Source organism: Pyrgilauda ruficollis, unplaced genomic scaffold (genome assembly GCF_017590135.1).
Source record: "Pyrgilauda ruficollis isolate IOZ18807 unplaced genomic scaffold, ASM1759013v1 scaffold445, whole genome shotgun sequence".
NCBI classification, from domain to species: domain Eukaryota; kingdom Metazoa; phylum Chordata; class Aves; order Passeriformes; family Passeridae; genus Pyrgilauda; species Pyrgilauda ruficollis.
In genome coordinates, this window is record NW_024525989.1 from 16,437 (window position 1) to 35,861 (window position 19,425).

The 19,425-nt window shown below is 38.1% G+C and overlaps 1 protein-coding gene across 1 annotated transcript; it reads left to right on the top strand.

The window, feature by feature from the left end:
• The first annotated feature begins 327 nt into the window (after positions 1 to 327).
• LOC121359419 (heterogeneous nuclear ribonucleoprotein K-like) lies at positions 328 to 18,947 on the top strand. Its single transcript, XM_041478360.1, has 13 exons — positions 328 to 410; positions 3,151 to 3,230; positions 4,080 to 4,177; positions 5,747 to 5,803; positions 7,233 to 7,276; positions 8,225 to 8,297; positions 8,883 to 9,001; positions 9,340 to 9,394; positions 15,283 to 15,333; positions 17,186 to 17,207; positions 17,282 to 17,364; positions 17,807 to 17,976; positions 18,744 to 18,947. The coding sequence occupies exons 2-13, from the start codon at positions 3,182 to 3,184 to the stop codon at positions 18,775 to 18,777; spliced, it is 855 nt and encodes a 284-aa protein (XP_041334294.1). The 5' UTR covers positions 328 to 410; positions 3,151 to 3,181; the 3' UTR covers positions 18,778 to 18,947.
• The last annotated feature ends 478 nt before the right edge of the window (positions 18,948 to 19,425 follow it).

Below are 19,425 nucleotides of genomic sequence, written 5' to 3' on the forward strand. Positions count from 1 at the left end.
AAGGAACAAGCACAAGACGGAGTTTTCGCAGACGCCATTTTTTTCAAAAAACCTCTGAGGTCTCTCTCCTTTGCTGCCTTCTATTGTCTCCACTGTTCTTGCCGCACTTCTCGTGGCCCCCGTCAAGCAGGTAAAACAAACAAACAACCTAGGCACACTGCAGCGGTGCAGGGTGGCTAGTGCTCTTCTCGTGATCACTTAGGCCTGTCTCGCCGTGGTCTACACGGAGGGCGGGGCAAACTAGAGGCCATCCCTGCCCTGATGGGCAGCTGCCTTACCCAATGGGGCCGCAGTGGGTCCCTCACGGGGGGAGGAGAGGAGGTGGTTGGGCCAGTCATCTGGCGGTGTTGGTGAATGTGTGTTGGTAGTCGGAGTTACTCGCCTTTTTTTTCCGTACGTGGTGGGTGCAGGTAAGCGTGGTTTGGAGGGGGTGTTGCTTGCACTGGGGGTGGGGTAGGGGGGATGGATTAAGCCGGGTTGAAGGAAACTAAGCTGTTGATCGTACCCCTCCCGACCCTGTTGTGTGAGACAAAAACACGGGAGGCCTGTCGCCGCCGGGCTTCAGGATTTTCTTGGACTCTCGCAGGGACTGCGCAGGGCGGCGGAATTGAGTAGGTCTGGGGACTGCTGCGTGGAGAAGGAGGGGCCCGGGAGTGATGACTCCTTAGTTAATGTGGAGTGGTTTTGTGCAACCTGCGGACCCAACGGGCTCCATCTGCCCTAAGGGAAGGGCGAAAAGGATGATTTGTGTCTCAGCTGTCGCACTTTGGTGGCCTTAGTGCGAGAACGGCGGCCCAACTGGTGCCGTTCCTGGAGTGGTGATGTGGTCGCACCAGCGGGTGCGTGCTAAGGTCGGGGGGGGGGGGGGGGGGGCCGACCCTTTCTGGCGCCTACCTAGGGTAGCTGTGGATGGGGTGAGTTTTTGGTAATTATGGTGGGCAGAGAAGAAGACGAGGGCACTCTGCTGTGGCCTGTGCGGAAGCAGCCGTGTGAAAACGATTGGGGAGCGTTCTGCAGCAGAGCCTGCTTTTAGGGGCGGGGGGCGGTCGCCGACCCTTTCTGGCGCCTACCTAGGGTAGCTGTGGATGGGGTGAGTTTTTGGTAATTATGGTGGGCAGAGAAGAAGACGAGGGCACTCTGCTGTGGCCTGTGCGGAAGCAGCCGTGTGAAAACGATTGGGGAGCGTTCTGCAGCAGAGCCTGCTTTTAGGGGCCATGCCAGAGTTCTCGTGGTAGGGCTGTTGCGCTCTGTCGGCCCTGCTTAAGCTGGGGTGAGGGCCTCTGAGTGCCTCCTTTGTGTCTCTCTGGTCGGAGTGGGGGAAATCTTGTGACCGCGTGGTGGTGGTTTTTCGGCTCACTGCTCCGCCTAGCAGTGGGTAGGCGCTATCACAGCGGCCGCCATTTCTGCTGGTCCCCGCCACCGCGGAGGTGGGTCTCGGACTGTGGGGGTTATGTAACGGCACCTTTCCCCCTCTCACCTAGGGCGTGAGCTGGGATTTCGAGCGCTCGGCGGCTGGCTGGTTTTAGAAGCTGTGCGAGGGTTAAAGGTGAACGTCAGCCTGAGCAGACTGGCGCGTGGGCTGTGGAAGGGGAGGCGTCCGGGCGAGAAGGGCCCTTAGTCCCGGAGGGAGCGGGGTAGAGACACACCGGCATCTCCCAGCCCCTCTACTCTTGTCCGTGACTGCTTTATTCTTTAGATGTTTTTAAAAATGTTGCGTTAGCCAATTTAATCCTGTAAACTCGATTTGCACAAAAGAGCACAGCAACTAGTCGAGAGCATCTTGTCCTGAACAGTATATTACACTTCTCCCCCCGGCAGCTCTAGAATTTTTGGGAGGGTCGTAAATAGCATAGGGTCTGGAAGGGTTAGCCATTTGAACCTGGTGAAATTTCTCTTCCTGCCCCCATCCCTGCGTTCTAGCAGCGTCTGTTTTGACACTTGGCTATTCTTTAGGCGATGCTTTTTCTATTAGCTCAAATTAAGGGCCTGGAAATACTAGCATGTGCTGGGGAGGTGGTGTCTCAGCAGCGACTGTAAAAGATTGCATACCTACCGGCAGTGCTTGCTGTTTGCCTGCAAAAATAGGGTAACTTACAAATTAATGGATGATAAAAAGGATGCTTTAAAAAATTAAACATACCTCACTTTTTCTTCGTAGATATATGTATCAACCGTTTGTTCAGGCTGTGAAAGTTGAGCAATAAAATCCAAAGGAAGGAAAATAACGTTCTTTGTTTGGCTGTTATCTATACAAATTAATTTTTTAATAAGGTGCAAAATTATTCTGCCTGGACTTCTAATTTGTTTTACAAGTATCCTTACATCATAGATTTAGCAAAAACAGATCTTGTAAGAAGTACCTGTTTTACAAGGTCAAAAAAGTTTGTCTGTTTTTGAGGTTCTTCATACATGTATGCAGAGGTCATACATTATAGTGTGCTATTTTTAACAGATTTTTTTAAGTGTGGATTGTGTGTAATGTTTTGTTCATCTGTTATGTTGAATGGAAGGCATGCTAGTAAGTTGATAGAAAACTTCTAATCATCAACATTAATTTTATAACTTTTGGTCTAAATTGTTTAGTCTAAATTTAGAACTAAACAATTAGCATATTGAAACATAGCATCTCCTAAAAAGGAAATTCAAGATATGGTATATAACATCCTAAAAGTAGCACCCAGATAATTATTCACTTTAAATATTTGAAAGTCATTGTCAATAAATGTGATTGCTTAAAACTAGCAAATGCTTGAAAATGAGCAAGGTTGAAATAATTCAGAGTGTAATTGTGTATCTGTAAGTCTTTGTACTTGATTATTATTTCTCCTCTTAGTGATGTGTTTGGTCTTGTTGTTTTTCCATTTATAAAAGAAAGCTTTGCAGCAAAATCTCAGGTCAAAGCCCCATTTTCAGTTGTAGCAAGAATCAGACCTGTAAGTGAACAGAGCCTGATCTATGCTGTTTTCATAGGCTTCTGAAGCAGTAGGGTTTTGGTCCTTCCCAGAACACTTGAGTTTTGCTCTGCAAATATATATAAACCTGGTAAGCTCTAAAAGCAGGCATTTCTTCTTGCTTTTCCCATTAGTATGATGTACAATTAACCTTTTCCCCCACAAAATAATGTACTAGCTCTTTTTTATTCTGCAACAGGTTTTACCTTCGCTCCTAAGAATAAAAGGTAATGGAGACTGAACAACAGGAGGAAACCTTTACCAACACAGAGACAAATGGTAAATTTTTTAAAGGGCTATTTTATTTTGGGGGGAAGGAAACTCTGAGTCTTGGTGTTTCTAACTGTTTTGGAATGCTTTAACTGTATCAAATGCTTCATTTAATCTTTTAATTTTCATATGTCTTATGTGATTTTTGTATCATGAATATGTAATTTTTCTTTGGGAGTATTTTAGTCATGGTATACGTAACTAAAAGTTATAAGGACAGATTTGAAAATATTTGATAGCTAAATGCTCAGAATTTGTATGGACAATGTGATCACATAAAGATACTGTTAGGCATATCTACTGTATTTAATTTATAGCAGTTGTTAGTTTGAAGGAATGTGTATATATATGTGAAATATCTCTAAATATTAGCTAAATGAAAAACCTTTTGGACATAATTAGTGAAGAAGAGTTAGAGCATTAGTATTGATTCAGGCCAGTTTTTCAAAGCTATTTTAAATACTGCTTTCCTACTGTTTCACCAGTATTTCAGTATTGGAAAAGCTACTTTTAATCTTTTGTGCTTTAAGGTTTTCCCAGTTGTAAAAGAAATACTAAGTAGGTGATGCAGCACTGTTGTAGACAGTGTTATTTTTTCACAAAGTTTGAAAAATTCTTATTTCAGCTGCAGTTTATAGATTTGAATGAGTCTTCACTTATTAATTGATATGTAGACTGATGAAGTAAAAACCTGTTTCTGTCCTACAGGTGCTCAGGGTAGATGTCAGAAGTAAGCACTGCGCTAATGGGAGGGAATGCTTTACTAGGAATACAGTGCATAACTTGATATACAGTTTTATCATGACTTAGAAAGTTAAATATATATTTGTGTTTTCCCCCCTATGGACCTGTCTACAGGCAAACGTCCTGCAGAAGATATGGAAGAAGAACAGGCCTTCAAAAGGTCTCGGAATACAGATGAAATGGTTGAATTGCGCATTTTGCTTCAAAGCAAAGTATGCTCTTAGTATTGCTATGTTCCTGCTTATAGCTTAAGACAGTGGTGACAGTGTATATTTAGAAAGAACTTGTGCTTTATTTAAAATTTATTTAGGAATATTTGTGTGCATGAATGATAATAGAAGTGTATTGCAATCTTCAATATTTTTTTTCAAGGATGAGTCTAACAATCTATGGGATTTCTTTGATTTTAAAAAAATGTACTAATTGAAAAAATAAAGACATAGAAATTATAAGCCACTTCTCATGTTTGAATAGAACATAATTGTTTCCAGGGGAATGACTATGTATTAGTCTTTAGAAAGCAAGCAGTTTAGAAAATGATCCGCTTATAATTGTAAATTAAATATGAGACAAGATGAGAACTTCGTCAAGATTTTAGTAATTTCTCCAGATTTAATAAATCTATAGGTATCAACAGTAGGAAATAAGAGAGTAATGTTTCATGGATTGCAATTGCTTCATTGACTAGTATAAATTGTCACGGTAAAACTGCTATTTATGAATCTCCTTTAGTATTTCCAGTTGATGCAGATGTTTGTGCTGTCTGAAGTAACTCAGTCTTTTGTCTTGGGGTAGGGGAATGTTACCTTAACTCTACATGGCATTTCTAATGAATAGTCAAGTTATGTGGAGTGCTGCAAAATATTTTTGGTGCTGTTAGCATCATGTATGAACTGCATAGTAAAAGCAATAATTTTACATGTAGTTCTTGAAATAGCCTGGTAAAAAATTAGTTTTACAATTACCCCTCTTGAATACCTTGAGTTTATTCCTGTTGATTTTTAGCAACTGGAGATTAGCAATTGTTTATATTGGTTTTACATTCTTCAGACTGTACCTACCTGAGTGGTCAGTTGACTTACATAGGCTTCAGTCAAAAGTAGCATTTGCTCAAATGTTTGGAATGGGAAAGTGAAATTTGCAAACCTTAAAAAAGTGATCAAATAAACTAGCAAAGCTGTTGACTTATATAACATGCATGGAAACCCATAAGTTATTTTTTCAGTCATATTCTAACTATGAGATGGTTGGGGCCCTGAGCAACCTGATCTAGTGTGGGGGTACTTTTTCCCTGGGGGGGGGGGGGTTGGAATTAGATCATCTTTAAGGTCCCTTCCAACCCAAATCATTCTGTGTTAAACATGACAGATCTCAGGATAGACCTCTGTGGTACCCCACTTCTTACCAGCCTCTAGATGCAATAAGATCCATTAACTATTACCAATCATCCAACCAGTTTTTTATTCATCTGCTTGTCCACCTATGCTTCTATGAAAATACAGGCAGAATTGCCTAGAAACTTAAATTTGAAATTGAAAAAATATTACTGAGTATTTTTATCTCTGCATTGATCTTTTTTTTAACCTTTTTTTCCTCATGGTAAAACCACATCAGTTTGTTTTGATTTAATTTGAACCTTTCAAAAGGAAACAAGCCTCACCCCACCCTTAAATGCATCCCACAAGGTAATGCAGAAATAGATACATTGTTCTTAGTCTTCAGTTCAAAAAAACAGTCTGTGCTGTTTTACCCTAATGTAAATTCTGAAAACTATTTTCCAGAATGCTGGAGCAGTGATTGGAAAAGGTGGCAAAAATATTAAGGCACTTCGTACAGATGTGAGTATACAGGGGTTTGAATTAATTTAACACCAATTCTTCCAGGGCACTGCATTGAAAACTTGATTGCATACATTTCTAGAAATTGAGAAATTCAAACCTAGACAACAATAAGTTACTTATAATGATTGTTGGAGAAGATAACTTTAGTTTTTCAATTTGTGTTTTAATTGAAGCCCAGCTCAAGTTATGTGGGAGGAGAGGTTTATATTAAACCTCTTTGCTTTCAAACAGGGTTTCTCTAAATTACACAATTACATGAGTTAACATCTCTTATTAGAAATATTGTTAAAACTTAAAACCTGTAACTATACCATTTCCCATATATGTGAATCCATTATAGTGCTATTGAAAACTATCTCTGGTGGCTGGCTTAACCCAGCGATAAAAGAATTCTTGAACTTCCTTTAAAAAAAATCCCAAAACATAATGGTCCATCTGCTTTTGCTTTAACAGTGTGAACATAAAGCACAAAAACATTGATGTTAAGGTTGCACGATTTAGGTACAGGTACAGAACAGTAAAGAAACATTTTATTTTACTTGAAAGCATTTTTAAATGGTCATAACTTACTTAGCTATTCATATTGTATGTGGATTGACTCGTGATTCAACACACATTCAGTGTAAATGTTATGTATTTATAAAACTTGGCAATGCTTCTTAAATTCCATTTGTTTACACTCCTGTACTTAGGATCAGCTACAATTTTTTTCAAGCAAGACTGTGTTCAACACAATATTTGCTAATATATCATCACAGAATCAGTTTCATCTAAGTTCACAAACTATTGCAACTAGAATTGAGGATTAAGCTGAAATGGTCAGGAATCATGCCAACAAACTTAGGCAGCTAGTGTTTTTGTTTGTTTTAAGTAAATAAACACATCACTTTACTCCAGATAATTTAACTGGTCTGGAATACTAACTTTCCCAACTTGCCCAAGGTTTCAGTAATATGAATCTCAACAGTTTTTGTGTCTACCTTCATGAGCCAGCCTGCTACTGAAACATCATTGTTAAAAGTAAAATGTAGTTTAGTCAGATAACGTAACTTGTGAAGATCCATACTGTTAAGCCACATTTGACGTAGCAATCCATTATTGTGTTAGTCTTCAAAGCAACTTACACTTGCTTCATTAACTGAAAGTAATAAGTATAGTTTGTATTAAATTAAAATTTATTGCTTTTCCCCCTTTTCCCTCTCCTTGTTTTTTTGGCCATATATCTCCGTTGCCCATGTACTGGATCGACTTGCCCCTGCGTTGCCCACCATGACGTTGGCCCATCCGCCCCTGAACGCCCATGTGAAAACCCTGGTTGGCTATGCCCAAAAATGTGCTCGTTGCCAAACGGGTACCATACTTGACAACTACTGATTGAATGCCCATGCCCAATGCCAACATCCACGAACGCCAATGACCAATGCAGTACAATGCAAGTGTTTCAGTCCCAGACAGCAGTGGCCCTGAGCGGTATGTCCCAACAGTTTATGCCTCACTGCCTGATTAGAAAGAGAGAAATGTATTTTATTACCTGCCTTTGATATAAATAGTATCCCCTTATAGACCGTTTATTGTTTTTTTTTTTTAAAGTTTGCTGTCTTATTTTCCCCATTAAGTCTTTTTGTCACTGAATTTTTACGTGAGTTGGCCACCCAAACAATCCACTAATTTTATTTCAATGGAAAGAGCACAGCTTCAAGTGTTGTATATTTACTGTATTATAAATCAAATTGTTTCAGGAGTCTCTTGCTCTGGTCTTTGTGGCCCACCTTTCTCCCCCCAGCATTGTCCATTCATAATTATTTTTGCTGAAATACTAACTAGTTCACTTTTCTTCACTTCTCATTTGTGTTACATTTTTGTTTGTTTGTGGGGTTGTTTTTTTGTTTTGTTTTGGGGTTTTCCCCCTTGTATTTATTTTGCATTTTTTGCAGAGCCCATTAGTAATCTAATTTCTAACTGGTATCTCAACCTTACTCCAGATATAATGTTGACTACTTACATATCCTCACCTTTTCTACAAAAAGGTGTGCTAATTTTACCAATGTAATGGTAAGGGTATACTAAATTAGTGGTGGCGGGGAAAATGAATATTCACTCATACTTTAAGTTTTGCGTCGATTTCTTGCCTGGTTAATCTGTCTGAGCCCTTCCAAAAGCTCTCGTGAGTTCTCTTGCTCTCTCTGCAAGACCTGCCTAGCCTTAAATTCTTATATTCATCATGCATATGTATTGGACATAAACAAAGATGCATGTGTTGTAAATCCAGTGAACAGGTTTACTTTAAATGGAGAATATTAAATGTAAGGTCTTCTGTGTAGTCAGCCTTGTTAAAATTTTGTGTATGATTATGAATAATAAACTTATTTCTGCTACTTTCCACCTTCTCTGTTTTCTGACACTATGGCCTCTTAACAGTATCTTGAGTATAAGTGCAGATACAGAGACAATTGGAGAAATCTTGAAGAAGATTATCCCTACTTTGGAAGAGGTATGTATCGTAGGTTTGTTTCTTTTTCAGAGGTATAAATTTAGATTTTAAAACAAGATAATTCTAGATGATTGTGTCCTATTTTTAATATATTAAAATAGAAAGTAAAACCCATCCTTTTTTTGAAAGAAGACCTATAGTTCTCAGTGTATGTGTTGGCATTTTTTTAATAGGGGACAGAGAAAATTTCTTAGAAGAACAATATTTGGAACAGCCTCCTTCCCTTCAAACCACCTGTTTCCTGACTAGTTCCCAATTTAAAGTAGCTCTACTGTAATTTCCATTCTGCCTTTGCTTTGTAATCAAGTGTGTTGCACTGTTGGATATATTAAAATTCTATACAACAGCAATAATAATAAAATAAATAAAGAAAGCTAATTTGACATCACTTTGTGTTGAGGCAAATTACTTAAAAATGTGATTTTTTTTTTTTTAAATAGTAAATACAGTATTACAGTTCAGCAGTATTAAGTCATACCATGCTGTTTGGAGAAAAATCTTAACAAAGAAAATCAAAATTAGTATTTGGATTTTTCAATTTTTTTTTCCCCTGACTAATATTATATTCTTGTATGCATCTTACAGTACCAGCACTACAAAGGTAGTGACTTTGACTGTGAATTAAGACTTCTAATTCACCAAAGTCTAGCAGGAGGAATTATTGGTGTCAAGGGTGCTAAAATCAAAGAACTCAGAGAGGTACTGTTTCCTATTTTCAGATAAGCTGTTGCATAAATGCATTGTACAAGTTGAGTAACATTTACTGAATTGTGCTCATGTTTCCAGGTCTTGTTTCACACTCCATGTTGGTAGTAATTATGCAGGATTGAGTGTGTATTGCACCAGAAAATTTTGAAAAGCATTTGAATTTAATTATTTCTGCAGTATTATCAGGACTAGTAGTTCTGTAACTTTATGTCATTCAGAACTAGGCTAAAGCATTTAGAAATTCATAATTGCGTGCAAATTGTTAAAACCTGAATTAGAATATATAAACTAGTTCATAACATGAGCCATGTGCTGCCGCTTTTTCTCATTTTAGAGATCTTATGTCTTATGACCGAAGAGGTAGACCTGGAGACCGGTACGATGGAATGGTAGGAGGTTAAAATTTATTTTGCTTAGTAAATACAGTTAGCACTTTGAGGAAACTTCTTGAATACATACATTTAAGCGTGGAACATGTGTGCCTCTGATAAACTTTGATATCTCCAAAATGTTTTGGCCATACAGATGGTCTCCACAAGAATACAACTGTTTGAGGTGTAAAGAGTATTTGGGATGTGATCTGCTGTGTGATTTTGGTTTGTGGGATTTTTTGTTGGTTGGTTGGTTGTTTTTCCCCACCTACCATCAATAACAGAATAGAAAGTTGGTAGAGCACAGTCCCTGCTGGTTTTATTACACAGACGTTCTTGTAGACTGTTTCTTGTAAATCAGGATGACAGAAATAGAAATTGGGAGGCTGTGCAGATTAAGAAAGCATGTCAGAACAATGTTTTCCAACAAATGTTAACAAAATTTAAGAGAACATGAATAAGATCTTTAAAGGGATCTAGTTGGTCTGGCAGATAATTGCTTTTTCAATTCAGTTCTTTATGCCGATTTATGTCTGAAAAAAAATCTACTATGATTTCAAATTTTTTGGAGCCAGGACCACTGATAAGATGAATTTTAAATGAAATTAGATACATTTCAACCATGTTGGGTGGTGGAGAGAATTAAAAAACGCATAAAGATATTCTTCCATGTTGTACTCTGAAATATGACTTCCTGGTAGTAATTTATTGTATCCTCTTTCCTGGGAAGAGAAATTCTAGGTATCTGAGAGGTAAACGTCTGGTTAACAATCTCTTTTTTTTTTTTTTTCCCCTCTTCTGGCTCTGTTTGGCACATTCTTTAAGATGACAGGTTGGATGAGATTATTTTATTTTAAATAAATGGAAGAGAAAGTAGAGGAACTATGAAATGGGCTACTTAAATGAGATTTACACATTGGTGCCTCCTGGGAGGAAGAGGCAATTACTTCCAGTAACACATACTGGAAGAACATATTGAAACAATGTCACAATTGACGCACCGGAAGCCTAGCAGAAATATTAAAATTAAAGACTTGCATTTAAAATTACTATAACCAAACAGACCACCCCCACCCTTCCAAAAAAGAAGTAAATAAACCCACAATAAAACAAACAAACCCACAACATTAAAACCAGCAAGTTGTCTATGCTACTCAGAATGTTAAGAAACCAGGAGTCATGAACTAGACCTCTAAGATCACTTATTCGTATTTTCATGTTTTCAAAGCTCAGGTTTTGTGTTTTCTTATTTGCATCTGGTAAAACAAATGTCAGGGCATATAAACAGAGCAATCTGCCCTTCCTTGGGTATGTGACTGAGAAGTCTTCAGCTTGGGGCAATAGTTTGTTCTAGTTCTGTTCCATTCCATTTAGAATAGAGAAATCTATTTGAACTCTAGTCTGACTTTGATCAGGTTGACCTTGGCTTTCTTGACATGAATTTCTACAAATAAATAGGAGTCAGAAATATAAGGTCTTGAACTATTGTACATTTCACATAGAAACCATTCTGTAGTGAAACATTTAGAGTAAACCAACATCCTTGTGATTTGTTAAGTAATGCATGGGAAAGGCTAATTTCAGAGAGCAGGACTGCCATTTTACATAAATACATTAAAAAGCAAGAATAGTCTTTTCAGACCAACATCTTGGAGATGTTGAATCTACAGAAATCCTCATGTTCTGCCAGATCTCTTCTCTAAAAATGAGCAAGTTCAGACTTGTAAGACGGTGAACCAAGACTGGATGGTGAAACTTGACTTTTTTGAGATGTAACAAGACTGACAGTCTTGTAAATTTGAAGATGGGAGGAAAAAATAATTGTGTGTGTGTATATATATATATAATTTATTCTGAAGCATTTTACTGAAAAACATACATGCATTGTTTCTCTTATTTACAGTGGTATATATTTTAGGCTGTAAGTACTAAATGCCTATGGACATGACAGCTATTTTGATAGCTGAGAAAACACAAATGCAGTTCTGCTATTTTTTTTAACACCCCCATCCCCATGGGTGCTTTAGATATACAAATGCACAAAAACATACCAGGGAAAAAATAAGGTGGAGAAGTACATATAAAGCTGTTTAATCCTCCTCTTCCCCTTTTTTTTGTTATAATGGCCGATGCCTAATGCTTTCAAAGTATTTTTAAATTGGAGTTAAACAAGAGCTAAACCAGTGTCTGTTGTAGTGTATGTTCAGACACCTCATCTGGTTTCCTCATTCAAATGATTACTACTGCTAAATCATTATATATGTGTGTGTGTGTATACATGTGTCTGTATTAGGACTTCAATAAAGGTACATACCCTAAAAAAATATTAAACATACTTCATGTTTTAAGAGACTTGATGTTAAGGAGCATGTCAAAAAAGAGAGAGTGAAGAAAATATGTTTGACACATCTACATAAATACTAAAATTAACAAAATTTCAATTTTTACTCTTCTAGGCCAAGGAATTTCCCATAAGTTAGTATTGCATGCATATTTTTCAATTGCATGCAAAAGGCAATAAATTCTTATTCATACTAATTATTTTGTCTTATCCAGTCAGTGTTGTGTTTGGTTTTGATTTCATTTGCATTGGTTACCAGTAGTAACTAGCACAAATGAGTCTGTAGAGAAGAAAATTGTATGCACCTAATATTTTAGGAACCATTTTTAAAGGAGCACTTATATTTTCATAGAATCACAGAATATCCTGAGTTAAAGGGACTCACAAGGATTATTGAGTCCAACTCCTGGCTCTGTACAGGAGACTCCAACAATCCCACGCTGTGCCTGAGAGCATTGTCCAAATGCTTCTTGAGCTCGGGCAGCCTTGGGGCTGTGACCAGTGCCTTGGCTTCTAGTGCCCAACCACCCTCTGGGTGAAGAATTTTTCCTGGCATCCTCCCCTGACACAGCTTCATGCTGTCTTCTCGGGTCCTGTCACTGGTAACCAGAGAAGAGATCAGTGCTGCCCCTCCACTTCCCCTTTTGAGGAAGATGTAGACTGCAATGAGGTATCACCTCAGTCTTCCCTTCTCCCATGACCTCAGCTGCTCCTCATACGGCTTCCCCTCAAGACCCTTCACCATCTTCATAGTCTGCCTTTGGATGCTCTCTAATAGCTTAATATCTTTCTTCTAGTCTGGCACCCAAAACTGTACACAGGACTCAAGGTGAAGCCACCCTAGTGCAGAGCAGAGCAAGAGAATCACCTCCCTTGACCAGCTGGTGATGCTGGGCCTGATGCATCCCAGGACACGATTGGCCCTCCTGGCTGCCAGGGCACTGCTGCCTCATGTTAAACTTGCCATCGAGCAGGACCCCCAGGTCCTTTTATGTGGTGCTGCTTTCCAACATCTTTTTCCCCAGTCTGTACATCCAGGGTTGTCCCATCCCAGGTGCAGAATCCAGCACTTTCCCTTGTTGTACTTGATATGGTTGGTGATGGCCTCTCATTTGTCGAGGTCTCTCTGCAGGTCCTCCCTGCTTTTAAAGGAGTCAATAGCTCTTCTCACTTTAGTGTTGTTGGCAAAGTTACTTAGTATACCTTCAAATCTTGTGTCCAAATCGTTTATGAAGATGTTAAAGAGAGCTGGCCCTAAAATGGAGCCCTGCAGAACCTCACTAGTGACAGGTCACCAGTCTGATGTCACCCCATTCACTATAACCCTTTGTGCCTGACCCATGAGCCAGTTGTTCACCCATTGCATGACGTGGTTATCCAGCTGTGTGCTGGACATTTTGTCCAGAAGGATCCTGAGAGAGACAGTATTGAAAGCTTTACTGAAATCTAAAATGATCACATCAACTGGCTTCCCTTGATCAAGTGGGTGGGTTACCTTGTCAAAAAAGAAATCAAGTTTGTCAAGCAGGACCTTCACCTCATGAAGCTGTGCTGGCTGTGACCAATGACTGCAATGTAGTCATTATCTATCATGTGTTTTTCAGTAAATCCCAGAATAATCCTCTCCATAAGTTTAGCAGGTACTGAAGTGAGACTGATAGGCCTGTAGTTACCATGGTCAGCCTTCTTGCCCTTGAAAATTTGGACAACCTTTGCCAGCTTCCAGTCAGCTGGGACCTCTCCAGATTCCCAAGATCGTTCAAAAATCATTGAGGGAGGTCTCACAATGACATCAGCCAGCTCTTTGGGTACTCTTGGATGAATCCCATCAGGCACCATAGATTTATAGGGATGCACCTGGAGCAGCAGATCCTGCTGAACTATAAGGGAGTCAATCATTCTTGCAGTCACGGTCCTCCAGCTCAGGGCACTGGGACCTCCTTGGTTTGTCATCCGAGTTGAAGACAGAAGCAAAGAATGCATTAAAGACGTTTGCCTTGTCTCTGTCTCTGAGGTGGCCATCTTCATCCTGCAACAGGCCAATGTTATTTATGGTCTCCTTTTTGCTACTGATATATTTTTTTAAACTTTATTGTCCCCCACAGTTCTGGCAGCTTCAATTCCAGTTGAGCTTTGGCTGCCCAGATTTTCTCCCTACTGGGACAAGCACCATCTCTGTATTCTTCCCATATCACCTGACCTTGCTTCCACTGAGCATACACCTTCCTCTTTTGCCTTAGCTCCAGAAAAAGGTCCTTGCTCAGCCAAGCTGGCCTTCTGCCTCACCTGCTTGACTTCTGACATTTGGGAATTGCCTGTGCCCTTAGGAGGTGGTGCTTAAAAAGTGACCAGCACTAATGGACCCCAGCACCTTCCAAAGCATTTTCCCAGGGGACCTTATTTGTTCCCTGAGCAGCTTGAAGTCTCCTCTCCTCATGTCCAGGGTTGAAGTTTTGCTGGCACTTTTTTCCCTCTCACCAGAGATTTTAAACTTGATTGCTTTGTGGTCACTGTGGCCAAGATGGCCACCAATCACCACTTCACTCTTGGGCTCCTCTCTGTTAATGAGCAACAAATCAAGGAAGGCCCCTTTCCTAGTTGGCTCCCCTAGTACCTGTACCATTATATCATCCAGGTGTTTTTAGGAATCTTCTGGCGCTAGTTGTACCAGCTGTGTGGTGTTCCAGCTAACAACATCCAGCAAGATGAAGTCCCTCAAAATGACAAGAGCAGTTGATTTGGAGGTGTCCCTTAGTTCCTTAAAGAATAATTCATCAGTGGTGTCATCCTTTTTTTGGTGTGCCATCCATGTTATGTTGCATGTTTTAACTCAGTAAAGGCCTTTGCCATAATAGTAATTTGAAATGGATACTACAAATTGTATTTTTATAGTTTTGTTGAAATTTTTTCCCAACATTTGTTAAGGAAGACTAAAGGAAAGATATGCTATATATCACACTTTTAAAAAAAAAAAAAGTAATTGGATTTCCAATATAATTAGACATAGTAGATTATTAGTTTAGCTGTTGGCTGTATGAGGTATATGGAAAATAATTAATAACATATGAGAAGCTATCTCCTTCCTTTTTGACCCATTGGTGATACAGATATATCACTGACTGTTACTTGTTTTATTAAATGCCTTTCCTGTTTTATGCATAAGAGAAGTAGAAGGTTTTGGTATCTGAGAGTAACATCTTTTACTATATAGTGCAGTTTAGTACTTAGAGGTAAAAAAAAAACCAAGTAACCAACTGTTCAAGCTTTGCTCTGCCCTTAACTGTCTGAATCCTTTGTGTAAGAGGAAAATGTGTTTACACCACAGAAACAAGGAAAAAAGGATGTGTGACCAGTAACAGTTCCCTAGCAGTGAAAGTAAAAGGGAGTAAATCTTGTAACTGGTCTGTTATTTACTTTTGAGCCTTTGTAGTAGTTTTAAGTAGTGCAGAAAAATGTTTCTCTATATTGCTCTGTGTGTGTTTGCCAAGTTATCTATAAGCCTCCATAACATGGACTTAATTTGGATTAATTTCCTCTTTTTCTTCTATTACATTGTCCCTGGAAGATGATGCAGTGTCATGTAGATGCCTGTGATGACATGCAGCCACCAGAGTTGGTGAGTGTGCTTATGCTTTTATTTGACTAGTTTAATAGTTTGTTTTTGAGGAAAATAATTTGAATTAAGTGATAACTGGAATTTTTTGAGATTGCATGTAGTTAGTGGCAGTTTGCACCTTTGAAAAGTCCCTAAAGCTGTCATTGTAACTCAAGTTATTAGCAGTTTATGTCCTGAACAGTGAATCCTATACAGGCAGTTAATGTTCCACAATGGAAGCATGCAGCAGCACAGCCAAGAGAAGCTTTTCTGTTGTATTGTCTCTTTTGTACCCTATTTTACTGTTTCTGTTGTAACTTTCACTGTAACTCTTGCTTTGTCAGCGCCCTGTAGATGCATCTATTTAGGACTATGTTTTATTTTAGCTTCATCATGTTGTGCTTTCCCCTGTTTCAAATGAGGAATGCTAAAAGTAATTCTTTACTTATAGTTCTGGATAAAGTTGTGTATTACCTATCCATATATTTGGAAGTATTCCATTTGATTTGTGTTTATCAAACTTCTTACTCTTAGAGGGTTTAGGGAGGAAAGTTCAAAGGGTATCAGCAAGTGTTTATGCTGTGTAGAAGATGGCAAAGTGCTACCAAATATTAAATGTTACTTCCTAGCTTACATAAACGTTGCAGTTAGAATTACTCATCTGCTGTCAAATTAATTTGCTGTCTTGTAGTCTGGGGAGGGGAAGCAGCAGAAAGGATGAAGAAAATGATTGTTCATTTCAAGTTAGCCTGAAAAAGATATTCCCTGGGCAAAATATCAGCAGAAATAGGTAGAAGAGTATGTGTGAAATATGCAGCTCTGATCAGTCTCTGAATTCAGTTCTACGCAGTGTCCTTCATTGTTTTGTATTTTGCACTCCACTACAAGCTCTTTTTATATTGTATTGTGGTCAGTATTGCTAAGCAATATGATTGCACAACACAGGTTGCTTAGAAACAGATAAACAACTTTTTCTGAATAGGTTCCATTTTGATGTGGCTCTAAAAAGCTGACAGGTGTTTGGTTTTTGTTTTGGAAAAAATTATTGCATTACAACTTCTGTAAACAAGTAGTTCACTCAGATTCCTGTATTTCAGTGTTATCAGTTGAATTCTAGAGAAGTGTGCACATCTATTTCTGCTTCTACAGGAAGATTAAAATGAATGTGTGTGCATACAAAAGGCATTAGATCAAATTAAGTACTTGATATCAAGTACCAGTCCTAAAAATAAAAACAGTCAGGAGTGCTGCAGTACAGTGATTTGGATTTGTTATATGATAGTTTTAGCAGAACAGTAGTAATAAGTGTCATGATTATCCCTTCTAAGATGCAAAGGATTGTAGCATAGTCTGAATGGAGAGAGACAAGTTATAAAGTTATTAGAGTTGAATTGGTTTTTCCTCAAGATGGAGTAGGAGGGTTGACAGTTACCAGGTAAATGTCTTGTCCCAAACTGAAACTTTAATTTCTCCTGAGCTGTATAGGTAGTAGTAATAAGGCTGAACTCTCATCTTTGGATTTGAATACTAGTTTAGTTCACGGGTCAGGAGTAGATCAATATCAAGAGCTGTTTACCAACTGAATTGATAAGGTTACTTGGTAAATTGATATGGCTGGATCTTAATGACTTATTCTTAGAGATTTTAACAGAGCTAGCTAAAAGGTTCTTGTGAGATATTCCTCCCTGCCCTCTTGTTCCTGGTCTGCCCTCTTCTGCACTTTGTCTTTAATTACACTTAGATTAAGGTTGTAGGTTAGGATTTTTGCATAAAATAGGCTCAAAGTTAACAGTATAATACTTGAGATGAAAACATGTTAATGAATCATGGCTGGTTTTACTATTTAAGGTTTTTCTTTCTCTTTTTCTTATAGTTTGAGGGTGGCTCTGGATATGGTAAGTTTTTATAGAGAACTTTGACATGCACTTCATTTAGTCAGCAAGAGGCTTGATGCATATGTTTAAATCAGACTATTCTTACACAGGGGGCCGTGGTTCATATGGAGATCTTGGTGGACCCATCATCACAACACAAGTAACAATTCCTAAAGATGTAAGTAAAGCTGACTTGCTTTACAATTGTGTTTAAATAAATAAATAAAAAGTCACGGTCTTTTCTTAGGCTATGTAAGTAAATCAGAAGTATTTGGTATGCTTGATAAGTACTTTTAATATAAAGCGAGTGTTTCTAAATCATTGGAAGTTTATTCTTAAGGATGTTTGTTTTGTCTTGACTTTAGAGATTGCACTGAACTATTGTTAATTGTTAATATTCAATAATAGAGATGGTCTATATAGCTTGTTTTTACAAACACTTGGTTCTTCCAACTTTATCCCACCTGTGTTTAATAATATACATTACAGCGACTGCTTTGAGGTTGTAAAAGAGTTAAGTTTCCATTGAAACTCTTAAAACTAAATGGATGGAAGCTACTTGAACAGTACTGTGCAGAGGAAGTTATATCAAGAAATGAACGCTTTATTTTCTCCCCTAGTTGGCAGGTTCTATTATTGGAAAGGGAGGCCAGAGAATCAAACAAATACGTCATGAGTCAGGAGCTTCAATCAAAATTGATGAACCACTAGAAGGCTCAGAAGATCGAATAATAACTATTACAGGAACGCAGGACCAGATACAAAATGCTCAGTATTTACTGCAGAACAGGCAAGTTGAAGCTTAATGGTGTCCTTACTATCATTTTTAAACTGACTTTCCTACTACTACATTCTAAAGCTCTTCTCTGTAATATAGTTTTTAGAAGACAGGATTTAAGTAACTATTGAACCTAACTTCTCTAGTGGGAGATCTGCCTTGATTCTCTTTTCTCTGTTCTAACGAAAATGAAAATTCCCTCAAAACTAATCTTGATGGAAGACACCTTGGCCAAGCAGTCCTTTAATTTCTCTGGTGAAAATTGCTGCAAAAAAAATTACTTGTAATTAATTATATAGAACCTGTAGAAAATATAGAAGATTTCAGTGGACGTTGGTCTAGTTCTGTGTGGAAGACTAGTGATTTTGTTGTTTTTAGATAACCGACAACAAATCACAGTCTGCCATATGGCACAGGCCATGCCTCTACAGGACAAGTTGAAATCAATTGGTGCTCTTATGCAGCATTTCACACCTTGCTGGCATTACTTTCTCTTCTTCTGAATATTGATAGTTTTGGACATAGTTTAGTTTTGCTTTAATAACCTGTTGGCTATCATAGCATTTTTTAATGTTTACTTGAATGTTTGGCTGTAGATTACTAATATTTAAATGTGCTTTTAAATAATTATATGCCTATAATTATTAGTCATTAACCTTTTAAAATTATTTACTTTAAATAGTATTGGAAATTTATAGTTTAAGAATGCCATTGTAAATATTGATGCAAGATGTATGGTCAATCATTCTAATACATGCTTTTTTCTTTTTCTTTTATAGTGTGAAGCAGTATGCAGATGTTGAAGGATTCTAATGCAAGATTATTTTTTCTTTTTTATAGTGTGAAGCAGTATTCTGGAAAGTTTTTCTAAGACTAGTGAAGAACTGAAGGAGTCCTGCACCCTTTTTTTTTTTATCTGCTTCTGTTTAAAAAGCCAACATTCCTCTGCTTCATAGGTGTTCTGCATTTGAGGTGTAGTGGAATCTTTGCTGTACTTTTAATATCTGCTTCTGTTTAAATAGCCAACATTCCTCTGCTTCATAGGTGTTCTGCATTTGAGGTGTAGTGGAATCTGCTTTTCGCCAGATGTAATGTTTTAGTTCATTACAAATATTTGGGGTAGGAAAAGGTTGCACAAGACTTAACAGTGAAATTTCGAAACAGCAGCAGAGTGGATTTTACTTTTGTTCAGTGGTGATAAATTGTAATGTGGTTTTATTTTTCCTGTAGCTATTGTGAACACCCTGCTTTATGTACACTGTAATTTTTTAAATTTTTTTTTGAAGGGGGGGAAAGGACTGGTTGTTCACATGTCTCTGGCATCCTTTGAGGGCAGTGTGCAGAATGTAATGTTCTTTTTTAAGATGTATTTTACAATTTTTAAATAAATTTGGTGAACCTATTATTGGTGGACATTTTTTGATATATGTAAAGTAATATCTGAAATGAATACATCCCTTC

Bases quoted from the DNA above. Each gene is read 5' to 3' on its own strand.
- LOC121359419 (XM_041478360.1), top strand. From the start codon at position 3,182: ATGGAGACTGAACAACAGGAGGAAACCTTTACCAACACAGAGACAAAT. The intron at 7,277-8,224 runs GTATGTCCCAAC...GCCTCTTAACAG, and splicing joins GACAGCAGTGGCCCTGAGCG to TATCTTGAGTATAAGTGCAG. The intron at 8,298-8,882 runs GTATGTATCGTA...TGCATCTTACAG, and splicing joins TTATCCCTACTTTGGAAGAG to TACCAGCACTACAAAGGTAG.